The 15,791-nt window shown below is 41.8% G+C and overlaps 1 protein-coding gene across 1 annotated transcript in view; it reads left to right on the plus strand.

Moving 5' to 3' along the window:
- SMAP2 (small ArfGAP2) overlaps positions 1–4,795 on the plus strand; it is a 48,081-nt gene extending 43,286 nt beyond the window's left edge. Inside the window, exons 9-10 of the mRNA XM_068539609.1 lie at positions 88–404; positions 3,456–4,795. Of these exons, the coding sequence (XP_068395710.1) occupies positions 88–404; positions 3,456–3,581 (443 nt within the window). The 3' untranslated portion in view covers positions 3,582–4,795. The remainder of the gene's footprint in view (positions 1–87; positions 405–3,455) is intronic.
- The last annotated feature ends 10,996 nt before the right edge of the window (positions 4,796–15,791 follow it).

Consider the following 15,791-nt stretch of genomic DNA (forward strand, 5'->3'; position numbering starts at 1 on the left):
TAGCTGGAAAGGAGCAGCCAGTGAGAGTTTGGACTCACCTCGTACGCATTCCTCTTTAACAGATCTGTGTGTATGTTTTCTTGGCAGCAATGTTCATGGCTCCTGCTCAGATGGCATATCCCACAGCCTACCCCAGCTTCCCTGGGGTTACACCTCCTAACAGCCTAATGGGGAGCATGATGCCCCCACCAGTAGGCATGGTAGCTCAGCCAGGAGCTTCTGGTATGGTTGCCCCCATGGCCATGCCTGCAGGCTATATGGGTGGCATGCAGGCATCCATGATGGGTGTGCCAAACGGAATGGTGACCACCCAGCAGGCCGGCTACATGGCAGGCCTGGCAGCTATGCCCCAGACTGTGTACGGGGTTCAGCCAGCTCAGCAGCTGCAGTGGAACCTTACTCAGGTAAGCTGCTCCATTTCACTCAGGACAAGAGTTCTGAGCCTCCCTCAAGTCCGTCTCACTTAGTGTCTCTCCCTTACCCTTTGAACCCTTGCAGTGTAAATGAGATATTGCCAGAGACATGCTCGGGTCTGCTTCATTTATTTATTTTTTTAACAGAACATCTGTCTAACCTCAGACTTTCTAAGGCATTTTGGGTTCCTGTAGAATAAGGGTAACTGCCTAATTCTAAAACTCTCCACACATTCACCAAAACAACCTATACAGAGAAACAATGAGTGCAAATAAAAGCACCCATAGCTCACGACTACCGCATCTAATAGAATACTACAGACCTCAAATTACGTGGCAGTAGGCATATAAACACCGAAATCCACCAGAGCCAGCATCACAGAGAGACCATGTGAAAAGAGGAGAGGGAGCAGGGGGCTAGAGGTGATAAGAGCATAGATAAAATCACCCGCTAGAAAGAGAAAGCCCTGTCCTGATTAGAGGCATGCGGAGAAGAGGTCTGAGACGTGGTGGAGTAGAACTCTGGTTACTTGGAGAATCAAAAACAAGGGACTTGAAATATATAGGTTTATGAGTGGTAGCTTTGGAAAAGCATTGTGTCTAGGAGAGATGGGGATGACCTAGAAGGAGGGGGTGCTGTTTGGAGACCTGGTGGTGAAGCGGAAGTAAGAAATGAGAAGTGGAAAAGAGAATCACAAAATCAGAAGATCCACCATTCTCCTTCCCACCAAATAATCATTTCACTATACTAACAGAAGAGGGCGCTCTTGTACTAACAAATCTAGTAGTCTCCCCAGACCCTCTCACCTGTCTGTATTATTGCTGATTCGGAAAAATAGAGCACTACAAACTAAACAGAAAGTGGCAGATGACATTCATACAAAACTACTATGAGAAGAAAATAGAAAATGAAAATCAGAACATTTCAGGAAGTGGAAATTCTCCCCCAAAAGCAGTCACGAAGTAGAAGAAAACTGTTACACGGTCCACCAATCTGAATTAAATGTCCTTTAACAAACACTTGCAGATAAGACAAAACAGCTTGAATCAGAAATTTAAAAACTTAGAACCAAAATGGACAAAAAACTGGAAGTTGTGAAGTGAAAGTTTACTGAACTCAGGAAACAAATTGGAAAATGACACAATTATCTTAGAAATAGACTGAATTACAAGTTAGTCAAAGGAGAATAGATTCAACTGAAAATATGTTTGGCATTGAGGAAAGGCATGAAACAGCTCAGAGAAGAGAACTAAATATAGGGAGCCGTAATAAGAATCAGAGAGAAAGTAGTGCAGAAGTCAGGCAAAGAAGACCTAACATAAATATATTTGGAGACTCCCAAAGAAAAAGACAAAATAGTGGAACAGAATTAATATATTTAAAACTATAATACAAGACCATTTCTTAGAAATAAAAGACTTGAATATAATATTGAAAGAACCCACTGTGTATCTGGAAAAATTGACTCAGAATGGTCAACTCTAACATATCCCAGTAAACTTTTAGACTCTGTAGACAAGAAAAAAAATCCATGAGTCCATAGGGATATTTTTAAAAAGTGGGTGTGGGATAGAGGGAGGGAAAGCCTTCTTTGCTGAAGAATGACAACTAATAATTGTAGAACGAACAGGGTATTCACACATTCTCAAAGAAATACCCTTCAGATTACTTATTAAGTACAGTGAAAGAACATATGATGGATACAACCTAAGATAAGTGATCAAACATAGAATTATCAACAGTGGGGCACATTAATTTCATGTGCTTCCTGGTATCTTATACTAAGAAGGACACATTATCACTTACATGGAATTTTTGCCCAAAATATTTAACTTGGATCCAATCATAAGAAAACATGAGATAAATCTAAATTGAAGGATTTTCTGCAAAATAACCAACCTGGACTCTTAAAACAGTGTCAGGAAAAAATGGCAGGGGAACTCTTCTAGATTAAAGGAGACTAAAGAGATGTAAAATTGAAATGTAATGTATATTAGAATATAGTGTTAATATTAAACGTCTTGGACGTATTAGTTGTAATGTGGTTCTAGGAAAGTCTTCTTTCTTATGAGATGATTCCTGACTTATTAAGGGGTGAAATGTCACGATATGTGCAATTTTCAGTGCCCATCAAAATGTTTAAAAGGTGACATATATGTATATATCAGAGAGAGAATAAGGCAAAAATGTTAACAATTGGTGAATTTAAGGAGCGATATATGGATTTCATTGTACTATTCTTTCAACCTTTCTGTAAATTTGAAATTTTCTTTAAAAGCTGGAGGAAGAAAAATAGTTATACCTTCTCCTAAAGGAAAAGAACTTAAACAGAAAATGTACCAGGCTTGGGAAATTTAAGGCATTTTTCTTTGAGAAATAGTTTCTTCTGTTCACTGCCGGAGGCCAGGCTTTCAACTGAATTCATAAAGAGACCCCAACCCCACCCAGGCCTGATGCCACCGACTCTTTTCTCCCAGCAATTTCCCTTCTCATACACTGAAGACCTGAAGACATGTTGGTCTTTTTTTTTTTTTTTTTTTTTTGCCTTCCTTTGTTCATTCTGAATGGTCCAGTTTCCTTTCCTTCTTCTTCTTCTCTCTGCTCGAGAACTTTCCCTGACACTGTCGGTAATGACTCTGCGGGAGATAAGACAGGAGCGCCAGCGTGGGGGCTTCTCTTTCTACTCTCAGGGTTGGCCACGGCCAGTTCACAACAGGCCCCTTCTTTTCAGGATGAGAGATTGGAAAAGAAACAGAGACTAACCTCCCATGCCACTTTTATGTTGAGTCGCTCCAGGATTCCCCCTTCCCCTTCCTGAGCAGTAGTCTCAGACAACATCTCCCTTCTGGAAAGTCCTTCATCTTCGTGGTCTGGTATCCTCGGAATGACCCGAGGGGGTTCAGGGCAGTTATGTACCCCGACAGAGCTCCCCTTTGTTTCACTCTCCCCTCCCCGCAGGCGGAAGGACTCCTTCCCTGCCTGTTGCTCTGGTTGGCCGCAGGCCCACAGCCTGGTCTGAGAGTCTCCCCTCTCCCTTTCAGATGACCCAGCAGATGGCTGGGATGAACTTCTGTGGCGCCAACGGCATGCTGAGCTACGGACAGTCCATGAACGGCGGGAACGGACAGGCAGCAAATCAGACTCTCAGCCCTCAGATGTGGAAATAAAAAACAACCCACCTGGATGACTACCACTCTCCTCAGCGCCTCTCTCCCCCCGTGTTTCCTCTTTCCCCAACTGCTCCCCCACCCCCATCCCCTTTCCTACCTCTCTCTGTTTGGTTTAGAAACTGCTCAATCCATCACTTGGGACTTGGCATTCTGCGCAGCCCAGCCACGTCCCAAACACGCGGACCTCTCTGTTGTTTTCTGTCGTGCCTGTCCCCCAGCTCTCCTGACTCCCTCCCCAGCCTCAGCCCTGGTCCTCTCCTGGCACCAGCGCCCTAGTAACTGTTGGCAGAAGGCACTTAGACTGCAGGATCAATGTGCACACCTTTGAGCACCTTTCCCACCAGGTGAAACCTCCTATCAGACTCAGGAAGGTCTGATAAGCTATTTCCATATGTTTAAATTTGGGGTGAAAACAGAGGCATCATGCTCCCCTGATTTATGGGAATGAAGAAAGTAATGAAATCAAATTAAATATTCCTTGGGTCTTAGAGCAGTTTGGCCCTAGCCCTGGCATGAGGCAAACGCCCTCCTACGAGGACGAGCAAAAATAAGACTCTACTTTGCCCTGAATTGCTTTCTGGATCTGAGGCTTCAAGACTTGCTGCTTCGGCCAGCCTTTATTAGTACCAAAGACTCTACGAAGGTTCCCCACAAAAACACACACCCGTTTCCCTGCCTCCATCCTGCCTTCAGTAGGATCTGACTTTGTGGCTGGAGGACCAGCCCCTCCCGTGGGAATGCAGAGCTTAACATGTGTACTGCTTGTGTGTGTGTGTGTGTGTGTGTGTGTGTGTGTGTGTGTATTCCGCCTCCCACTCCCTCCCCATCTGCTCTGGGTATTTTTGTTTTTGTTTTTTTAGTTTTAGGTTTGCAACAGAGGGAGGTTAATTTATCAACAGCCTAAAACTGTTGCCAGTTTTTCTTTAGTTAAAAAAAGGTACAATCTCATTGGTAGCTCCCTTCTTCCTTTCCCCTCTCCGCCCTGCCAGTCGCTCTCTCCTGCCGGTGTGTCCAGGCTGCTCTGTCTCCCCACCTGTCCAGGTGTATGAGGCAGAGTGCCTGGGCAGCTTTCCTCTCAGTCATCGTTCACCCCACTTGAAAATTAAAACAAGGAAACTTTGCTCAAAAGATTTCATCTTTGGGAACCGCAACTCCTGGTTGCCTTTCTCCTGTGTATGTGTAAATTCCTTAATAAATATTGCAGGGAAGGACCGCTCGCTTGCTCTCACTGTGTCACTCCTGGAGGAGGGTGAGTTCCACGCAGATTTTCTGCTTTCCAGGGGCAGTTCCCTCACTTTCCGTATTTTTAAAAACTATTACATTTAGGATGGATAAACAACAAGGTCCTACTGCACAGGGAACTATATCCAATCTCCTGGGATAAACCATAATGGAAAAGAATATAAAAAAAGAATGTATATATGTATATAACTGAGTCACTTTGCTATACAGCAGAGATTAGCACAACATTGTAAATCAACTGTGTTTCCATTACAAAACAAAAAACTTTATACAGAACATACCCAGGGGCCAGGCCCAGGCCCAGGCAGTCAGAAAGGGGGCCTTTCTCCAGAGGTGTCTAGAGTTGTGAGGGAGGGAACTCTGGATTTCTGTACCTGCTGGAGTCCCAGAACATCAGAACTAGAAGCACTCCCCCGCAACCCCACGCCAATAAAAAGCTGAGCCCACACCCGCCCTTCCTTTGAGTACACCTTTTGAATACTTCCAGGTGTAAGTGAGAGGACAGCACAGTGGCTAAGAAAGTCAGCTCTGGATCAGGCTGCCAGTATTCATATCCCTTCTTACTCTGTGACCTGGGCAAGCTACTCAGCCCCTGGGTCTTAGTGTAAAATGGGACTCATGGTAATACTTAAAGTAAAATGAAGCAATTCCTGTGGTGCATTTAGCACACAGGGCACTTTGCACTCAAATGTTAGCAAATATTATGTGCCAGGCCTATGTTAGGTATTAACTCATTCAACAAATATTCAATAAGTGCTTACAATGTGCCAGGCACTGTCTTAGGCTCTGGAATGAAGCAATGAATCAAAACTCCCTGATCTCATGGGGTATTGTGGTAGGAGATGGACAATAAACAAGTAAATAGATTATTTAATTTCAGGTAGTAATAATACAAGGTAAGACAAGTTTAGAGGAGAGGGTGGGTATGGGACCGTTTGGATGGAACAGTCAGAAGGAGGTTACATTGGAACTGAGACCTGAATTAGGAGCCAGTCGTGTGGAGATCTGGAAAAACATGACAGCAAAGGTAGGCGTCTGTGTTGGAGATAGTTCGGTGGAGGTATTGGTTTGGGAGTCATCAGGGTGTGGATGGTATGTAAAGCCATGAGACCAGATGAAGTCACCTAAGGAGAGAGCATAAGGAGAAGAGGACTGAGCCTTGGGGCCCATCAGCTTTTAGAATTTGGGAAGAAGAGATAAGAAAAAAATGAATCTGACGTAGTCCCTGCTCTCAAGAAGCTTACAGAATCGTGGGGCAACAGACTTAGAATCTCTTTTACATGTTTTAGGGGAGCTAGGAAGGTCAGGGAAGCCTTCCTAAGGTCAGAGGCGTTTGAGCTGAGTCCTGGGGGCCAGGGAGGAGTTAACCAGTGGGTGAGGTGGGGGTGAGGAGAAGAGTCGTCCAGACAGTACCATGTGAAGGAAGAGACAGAAACCTGCAAGAGCACAGAACATTCCAGGAAGCACAAGCAGTTCTCTTTCTAAGGTCTGATGTGAGTCAAGGTGTGGTGAGAGGTGAGACTCAAGTGGGTTTGGGTCGGATCACGGGGGGCTTCCTTCACCCTAGGAAGGAGTTTAGCCTGAAGCGTTGTAAGCAGTGGAGTGACATGGTCAGATCCGAGTTTCAGGCGGCTCACTCTTGCATTGCCGACAACAGTGTGTTTGCGAGAACAAGACCAGGTCTAGGGGACTAGAGAAGGGCAAGAGCTGAATGAGGGCCATGGTAGTGGAGGTGGGGAGACTGGAGCCGCTCGGAGGAGCATTTCATGAACAGCTTATGAGGCACATGGGGTGCTGACAGGTGTAGCACAAAAACGCTAAAATAAGTTTGGGAAAGACTGCATGTTGTATCACTTCTTGTACCGATACATCTAGAATATAATATCCAAAAAAAAAAAGGGAATTCCCTGGCAGCCCAGTGGTTAGGACTCGGTGCTGTCACTGCACCTGGTTGTCCTGGTTCTATCCGTGGTCGGGGAACTAAGATTCTGCAAGCTGTGCAGCGTGGCAAAAAACAAACAAAAAAAACAACAAAAAAAAAAACACCACCAAAACAAAACAAAACGAAAACAAATAGTAATGGCTCCAAAAAGTCCTGTGGTAAAACTATTTAAAACAATTAATAGACTATATTTTTTAAAGCAGTTTTAGGTTCACAACGAAATTGAGCAGAAAGTACAGAGAGTTTCCATATACCCCTGTCCCCCACCTAGCCTCCTCCACTTTTGACATCCTGCACCAGAACTGTACATTTGTTACAAACAATGAACCTACACCAACAGATCATTATCATAATCTACATTATGGTGCATTTTGGTGTTGTATCTTCTTTGGGTTTTGACAAAAGTACAATGACATGTATTCACCATTATAGTATAATACAGAATAGTTTCACTGTCTTGAAAACCCTCTGTGCTCTGCGTATCCATCCCTTGCTCCCACATAACTCCTGGAAACTAATGATTTTTTTTTTAATGTCTCCATAGTTTTGCCTTTTCCAGAATGTCATAGAGCTGGGATCATACAGTTTGTAGCCTTTTCAGATTGACTTCTTTTACGTAGTAATATGCATTTTTGTCTTTTCATGGCTTGTTAGCTCATTTCTGTTTAGTGCTGAATAGTATTTCAGAGCCTGAATGTGCCACAGTTTATTTTATCTATTCACTTACTGAAGGACATCTTGGTTGCTTCCAAGTTTTGGCAATTATAAATAAAGTTGCTATAAACATCTGTGTGCAGGTTTTTGTGTAGACATAAATTTCCAATCCATTTGAGTTATTACCAAGGAGCATGATCATATGGTAAGAGTATATTTAGTTTTGTAAGAAATTGCCATGTGTCTTCCAAAGTGGCTGAACCATTTTGCATTCCTACCAGTGATGAATGAGAGTTCCTATTGCTCCACATCCTTACTAGCGTTTGGTGGTGTCAGTGTTTTTGGATCTAGGCCATTCTAATAGGTGTGTAGTGGTACCCCACTGCTGTTTTAATTTGCAATCACCTAATACGTAGTGTTGAATATCTTTTCAAATGTTTGTTTGCCATCTGTATACTTTAATTAGATTAAATTTAAGAACTGTTTATCAAAAGATTCCATTAACAGAGTAGAAAGGCTTACCACAGAATAAGCAAAAATATTTGAAACACATGATAAAGGACTTGTATTCAGAATATATGAAGAACTGCAAAACGAGAGAAAGACAGGCAAGCTAATGGAAAAACAGACAATGTAGACCTGACTAGGCACTTCAAGAGGCTACCAAAATGGCTAACAAACATATGAAGAGATGCCCAATCTCATTAGTAATTGGGGAAATACAAATAAAAACCACAATGAGACATCACTAAACACATACCAGAAAGGCTAAAATGAAAAAAGATAATCCAAGTGTTGGCAAATATGTGGAGCAATGGGAACACACAACTGGTAGGAGTGTAAACTGATACAACTACTTTGGAAAATGGTTTAGTATTATCTACTAATGTTGCTACCTAGATATACCTATAATTCAGTAATTCTACTCCTAGGTATACACCAAATAGAAATGCATGTACATGAGCATTAAAGACAAGCATAAGAATGTTCATCATTATGCATGATATCGCCAAACCAGAGACAATCCAGGTGTCCATCAGCAGAAAAATGGGTAAAGAAATTGTAGTATGTTTATGTAACAGAATACTAAACAGCAATGGAAATTGCCAAACCAGAGTTATATACAACCACGTAGAGAAATCTCACAAACTTAATGTTGAAAACATTTTTCACTGTGTCATTTGAAAGTATGTTGCAGACATAGTGATACTTCACCATTAAATATTTGAGCATGCACCTTCTAGGAGTGATATATTCTTCTATATAACCACCATAACATTTTCATGCCATATTTGAGCATGCATTTTCTGAGTGATATATTCTTCTGTATAACCACAATACCATTTTCATACCAATGAAGATTAACAATAATTCAATACCACCTAAAATTCTGTCCATTTTTAATTTTTGCCAGTTATCCCAAGAATGTCTTCTGTTCCTTTTTTTTTTTTTAACCAAGATCCAATTTAGGTTTATGCATTGCATTTGGTTATTATGTCTATTCAATTTCTTTTCATTTGGAACAATGCCTCTACCTTTTTTCCCCATGACATTGACTTTTTGAAGCCAATTCATAGAAAGTTCTACATTTTTCATCTACCTGGAAACTAGAAAGTAGGTCTAGATTCACATTAAATATTTTGGCAAGAATATCTCATAGTTTATCTGGAGTACATCATATCACATCAAGGAGCAAATAATACCTGGAGGAAGGGACTTATACAGTCATTGGCAAAAATATGAGGAATCCATATGAAAATATTGAGTGTTCGATCAAGAAGACCAAGATGTAATTTAGGGTCAGGTGGTATGTATTGGCATGCATGCACCTACCGCAGATCTTAGATTTAATGTCCTGGATGCAGCATCTGGGCATATTTAAAATAGATAAAGCTAAACATTATATTGGCCAATCCTAAAAGCTGGGAAGACAGAAATTCCTTTGTATAATGTAGAGAAAAGATTCCAAAACTCAAGGAATTCTGGAATGAATTACCAAATATGTCATCCCTTTTCCCAACCTGTCCCTGGCAGAACCCTGAAGACATTCCCTTTACCCAATGGCTTGAGACATACTTTCTTATATAAGTACTAGAGTCCTTAAAACATGAGTTAGCAGGTGTTCTCTAGAGGCCAAGAATGCTAAAGTGTGCTCCCTATCTTCAGTGGAGTTGGGACGTTTCCAATAGTAGCCTTTAACAGTGGCCCACCTGCAATTTATGGTAATCAGAATGGATACCAAGATCTCTGGAGGTGATTAATTGAGGATAGGGACCCAGACAAGTAGCAGCTCACTAAAGCCCTGCTTGATCTGTATAGCCAAAATTTCTCCAGGTTTGGAGACAGATGTCATCAAGATAAAAATGTAGCCCTGTATTCTATTGCTAGACCTGAGCTAGTTCAAAGACCTAGAGCCTATGGAAAAATGGAGAGGCCAGGTATCCTTGAGGAGGGAGCTTATAAACGCCCCGTAAGTGTATAATGTGTATCTTACTTCCGGCTTTCCCCAAAGGGACCCGTTACCATTTTACCTGGGTCAATACACTAGGGAAACTACACAAACACTTTGGCAACAGTTGGACACTAGCTGTTAGCTATCACTATGTCCTGAGTACCCATAATGTTGGCCACTTGTCAGAGTGGAAGCATATAGAGATCAGGTAATGATGGAGTTTTGACCTAAGTCAGTCTCACCATAGGCCCAATGGAACCTTAAACCCCTCCTGTAGTAGTTTCCCCATTTCTGAGTGTCTAGTTGGAAAAGATGCCCTTAGCAACTGAACGAATTCTCACATGGGCTTGCTGACCAGTGAAGTAAGGACTGTTGAGAAAAGAGTGGAGAAGAGGAAGCTCCTGGAGCTCTTCCCTATCAAAATAATAAATCAGTAGCAGTATTACATCTCTGGGAGAATTTAAGAGACCACATGTCCATTTAACTTCAGTCTAGCTGGTGCAAAAGATGGATGGGTTTGGGAGGATGACAGTAAATTACCATTAACTTCTTCAGGTTAATACCTCCAAACTGGGTGATACTCATTACAGGTGCTTTTCCGAAGTTATTTCCTTATTGAATCTAATCAGGATAGTGTTTGACACATGATATATGTCTATTAACATTATAATTTTGGAGAGGGAATTTATCCTGATAACCAAAAATATCAGAAGGAATTTTTTGCTTTCGCTTGGTAGAACAGCAGTATGAGTTTACCACCCCATCTGAGGGATATGATTGCCTCTTAGATCTATGCAATAGTTCAATCTGTAGAGGCTTTGGCTCTCTCACCACAGTAGATTGTATTTTCCAAGATGGCTCCCACCAACATATACCCCATCCCACACTGGCATTCTTCCATTGAAAGGTGGGGTCTATTTTCTCTCCCTTTGAACACGAATAGTCCTTTATAACTGCCTCAACCAATAGAATGCAGCAGATATGACACTGTGTGACTTCTCAGGCTAGGTTATAAAAGGGCAATACGTATGGCTTCTTCCTGGCTCTCTCTCTCTGTCTCGGGACTCTTGCCCTTCATACCAAGGCAACAGATTTTGAGAAAGCCCAGGCTACATAGAGAAGTCATATGTGGGTTTCTGGCCAACAGCCCTGGCCAGGCCTACGTGGCAGTAAATAACCTTCAGATGATTCCAGCTCTTTGCCTTTGAGTCTTTCAGCTAGGCTTCCAACATAATGGCACAAAGACAAGCTGTCTGCACTGTGCCCTGTCTGTATTTCTGACTTATGGGAACTGTGAGAGATAATAAATGATTATTATTGTTTTAAGCAGGAAGTAATAGGCAATCTATCATGTAATCTAATCTACAGGGAGTCCTGCCACATCAATGACTTATTTGAGGCATGTTGGGCTGATTCTTTTATTTTTTTAATTTTTTGGCCACACCGTGACCAGTGATCAAACTCATGGCCCCTGCATTGGGAGTGTGGAGTCTTAACCACCGGACCACCAGGGAAGTCCCCAGGCTGACCCTTTTAAAGGAAAGAACAAGTTGCTGAACTTGCTACCCTCTGTATTAAAAAAGAAGTACTGCACTTGATGAGTCCCTTTGGATTTGTAAAGCAAATATACCATAGTTGGGTGTGTTGACACAACGGATTTTGGAGGTGACCTGAAAAACTGCCTACTTCAAGTGGAGTCCAGAGTGACAAATGTTCCTCTTGTTCAAGCTACAGGCATTTCTTCCCTCAGCCCGCATGATTCAGTAGATCAGTAGCAGATCAGGATACTGTTTGTACACTCTTATAAGCCCCAATTAAAGAACCACCAAGAAGGCAATTATGGTTTTCGAAGCTATGCCCTCTTTGGCAAGTAACTATTTCCCCACCTGGCCTTGGTGGGGATTGAATCACAGATCATGAGACCCTAGGTGCCGTGGGACCAGAGCTGCCCATAATGAACTGGGTAGTGGTCTGCCTGGGCCATATCTTTGGAGAACCTTCCATGTCAGTATCTTTAGATCTTTTTCTCTTCGGCCGATTGGAGTCACTGGAGAAGTGTTTTCAGATTTGCTACCCAGGGAGTATAGACCTGTGTGGAAGCATTCTGGGAAGAAGATTGGGAGTCTCAAGTTCAGTGTGCAAATTTTCATGTATCCTTGCCCCATTCCCTCTTCCATTTCCAGCATAGTACCCTGCCCTCAACTGTGCCTGGTGTTCTTCAGTTCAGAGACCCCTCTGTTTTATCTTCTCCTTAAATTACTCCTCTAGTCTCCCACAGAGAGATAAAGAAGGCTTCCCTGGTGGCGCAGTGGTTGAGAATCTGCCTGCCAATGCAGGGGACACGGGTTCGACCCCTGGTCTGGGAAGATCCCACATGCCGCGGAGCAGCTGGGCCCGTGAGCCACAATTACTGAGCCTGCGCGTCTGGGCCTGTACTCCGCAACAAGAGAGGCCGCGACAGTGAGAGGCCCGCGCACCGCGATGAAGAGTGGCCCCCGCTCGCCGCAACTAGAGAAAGCCCTCGCACAGAAACGAAGACCCAACACAGCCAAAAATAAATAAATAAATAAATAAAATTTATAAAAAAAAAGAATGTCCATGTTAAAAATAAAGATTAAATGCCTCCCTTCCTGGGATGCCAATAAAAAAAAAAAAAAAAGAAGGACAGTCACCTGACTGTGGAGTACTGTAGAGATGCTGGAAATCTAACTGCTTCTAACAGATTTGCAACCAATATTCTATGTTTAACATTGCTTTCACTGCCCATTTCCAGAAGTACCCCGGGCAACCAATTTGTTTGCTTTTGGGGATTCTGTAATGTAAATCAGGTTGCTTCTTGGCTTTCCCCACTGCTCACTTAGGATTCAACCTTTTAAGAACTCATAAAGCTATCATCACTCATCCATTTCTTGTCTTCTGGATTTATGCTTTTGGTTTTAAATCCTTTTTTTCTGCAGTTATGATGGGATTTTGTGAGGGAGTGGAGCTAAATACATGTGTTCCATCTGCTCCCTTTAACTAGAACTTAAGACCACAAGACAAGGGCTAAGAAGGCAGAAAGGCCAGAGGATGGGACCCTTCTTTTGGAAAGGGGTGCAGTTTTCCCAGGGAAGAGAGTTATGGACTGAGAGCCTCAAGGAAAAGAGCACCTGTGGGACGAGGGTTGTGACTACAGTCCTTGTGAAGTCTAAAGTGACAAGTACTTTCTTTCTAAGAGAGTTCAAGTTCATTACGATTGTAATTCTGAATTTCCCTGACTCTGCCATAAAAGTTTTCATAAGACTTCAGTCTGGTTTATGAATATTGCGGGGGTTTAAGGAAAGCAAGAAGAAGATGGCTTTAATCTTTCCCATTGTCTCCCAGGATGGAGAAGGGGCATTAGCTTTGAGTGCCCACTCCCTAGTGAAACCAATGGACCCCGGAGGATTGTTCCAGAGAGGACAAGAGAAGAAAGAATAACCATCTGTTAATTCTCATGTGTTAGTGAAGGTTGTTCCTTTGAAGAGAAAGGACTCCAGCAAAATTCTGGATTTTTTAAGTGGAGTGGCAAGATGATTTATAAACTGAATGAATTCACTGGAAGCAGAAGCTCAGAACCAGGGGTGACTGTGACTCTGAAAGACAATTTTATTTTATTTTTTTATTTTTTTAATTGAAGTATAGTTGATTTAAACTGTTGTGTTCATTTCTGCTGCACAGAAAAGTGACCCAGTTATACAAATATATACATTCCTTTTTATATTCTTTTCCATTATGGTTTATCCCAGGACATTGGATATAGTTCCCTGTGCTATACAGTAAGACCATTTGTTCCTCCATTCTATACGTTATAGTTTGCAGCTACTAATCCCAAACTCCCAGTCCATCCCTCCCCCACCGCCCTCCCCCTTGGCAACCACAAGTCTGTTCTCTATGTGAAAGACAATTTTAATTGTTACATATTTATCTTTTTAACTGTTTAATTGAAGTATATACTACATATAGGAAAGTATACAAATTATACATGTATAGCTTGATGAATTTTCTATGTATTTATTTTTAATGTGTATTAGAAGAAATATAATTGGTACATTAAATATGGAATTTCAAGGATATTATTGCTTGGGATTAGAGTAGTGTAGGCTGGTAAGGCACTCACTTTACAAGGACTGCATGATTTGTAGGATCATTGTTCACACATTCAGTGACTGATTTGGGTTCTCTCAGAAACACATCCTGACAAAGGGTTGGGTGCAAGTAGTTTATTTGGGAAATACCAATAGGGGGTGGGGGAAATGAGACAGGGAAAGGAAGATAGCCAGTAAAGGGTACACTATTAAGCTTGTTATCTCTGTAAGAGACTGGAGCTTAATCACACTGAAACTCTGGGAAAGTGCATAATACAAATCTCAGAATCATGCCACCTAGTGGTGAGCAGACTGGGCATTGTCAAACCAACTGGCAAGAGTCATTGGTTGAGCCCCGGTAGTGGGTGTAGTGGGAGGGTTATCAATGTTAATTCCTTGCCCAGCTGCAGAGATGCAGATGCTGGCAGCTGGCATCGCTGAAGCACACTGGGAAGTCTCAAGGGTATGCACAGGACACAAACAGCGTCGGCTACTGTAACTAAACTTACCATCATAAGTGCTTGGAAGCATGGATAGTATAGGTGATTCTGAGTGCTAGCACAGATTCCTCCTGGTGGAAGTTGACAATCATTTGCGATGGAAAATATGTAGAAGATTATATAATTGTAAATTGAAATTGGGCCTCACTCTGTCACTAATCATAATGTTAATTTCCTTTTGACCCTATCATGAATCAGTGGTGAAAATGGTATTTCTAAAGGATAAGGCTGAAAACTGTAATGGAAATGTGAACAGTAGTGGTGATTTGAATAAAATTTACCGATTATGCACAGGGAGAACCTGGGCGTGAAGGTTTAAGATAAATACCTAACAAAGCTGTTAAGATTATCAGTCCTGTAAGAGAGGGTCACTGAATTCTCCCGTTTTCTCAGATCCATGAAGAGATGGGCAATGATTTCAAACACGTTCTGTTTCATTCAGAAGCTCATTGGTTCTGAATGAAACCACTGAAGAGCAGCATCTCTTCAAGATGCTAAAATGACTTCATCTTTCTGGATCACATTTGTAAGAACATGTTCCTAACTGGCAATGGCTCCAGATAGATTTATCCTTTGAACAATCTAAATGCAGTCCTGCAAGGCAAGGTTTAAACCAGTTTTCCACTTGAAAGATCAAATGCACTGAATAACAATGTTGTGTAACTGGAGCCGTGGGGTGGACCTCTTTAAAATGGTGAGTTGGGGGACTTCCCTGGTGGTCCAGTGGTTGGGACTCAGCACTTTCACTGCCATGGACCCGGGCTCAATCCCTGGTGGGGGAATTAAGATCCCACAAGCCGTGCAGCACGGCCAAAAATAAATAAATAATTTTTTTTTAATTAAAAAAAAGTTCTTTTATCTATAAAAATAAAATAAAACGGTGAGTTGGGTTCCTTTTGTTTGGTTGATATGCTGATTAACTCATCTGAACTACTCTCTGAGACTATATTTTGAAGATTATGAAGAGACACTTGAAAGACTTGCTAAAATGTCTTCGTAGGGATTTTCTGAATCTGGTGGCAGAGATGAATAGATAAGGAGCCCTCTCTCCAGTATCTCTGATCTTTAATCAAACAACTTGACACATTTTGAAGATCAAATTCTAGATATTGTATTAGATGTCCTATTGAAATAATTATTAAACAAAAATTTCTCATAATTTTGGTTAGTTTCTAACTCCATCAGAAATGCAGTTATCTTGTCCTTGTATACCATGCATGCAAGTGAATTAGGATTTCCAGTGCTGGCTCATATCAAATCTGAAAAATGGAAACATTAATGTAGAAGCCCATCTTTTTTTTTTTTTTTTTC

The sequence above is a fragment of the Eschrichtius robustus genome, chromosome 3, assembly GCF_028021215.1.
Source record: "Eschrichtius robustus isolate mEscRob2 chromosome 3, mEscRob2.pri, whole genome shotgun sequence".
Lineage (NCBI taxonomy): Eukaryota > Metazoa > Chordata > Mammalia > Artiodactyla > Eschrichtiidae > Eschrichtius > Eschrichtius robustus.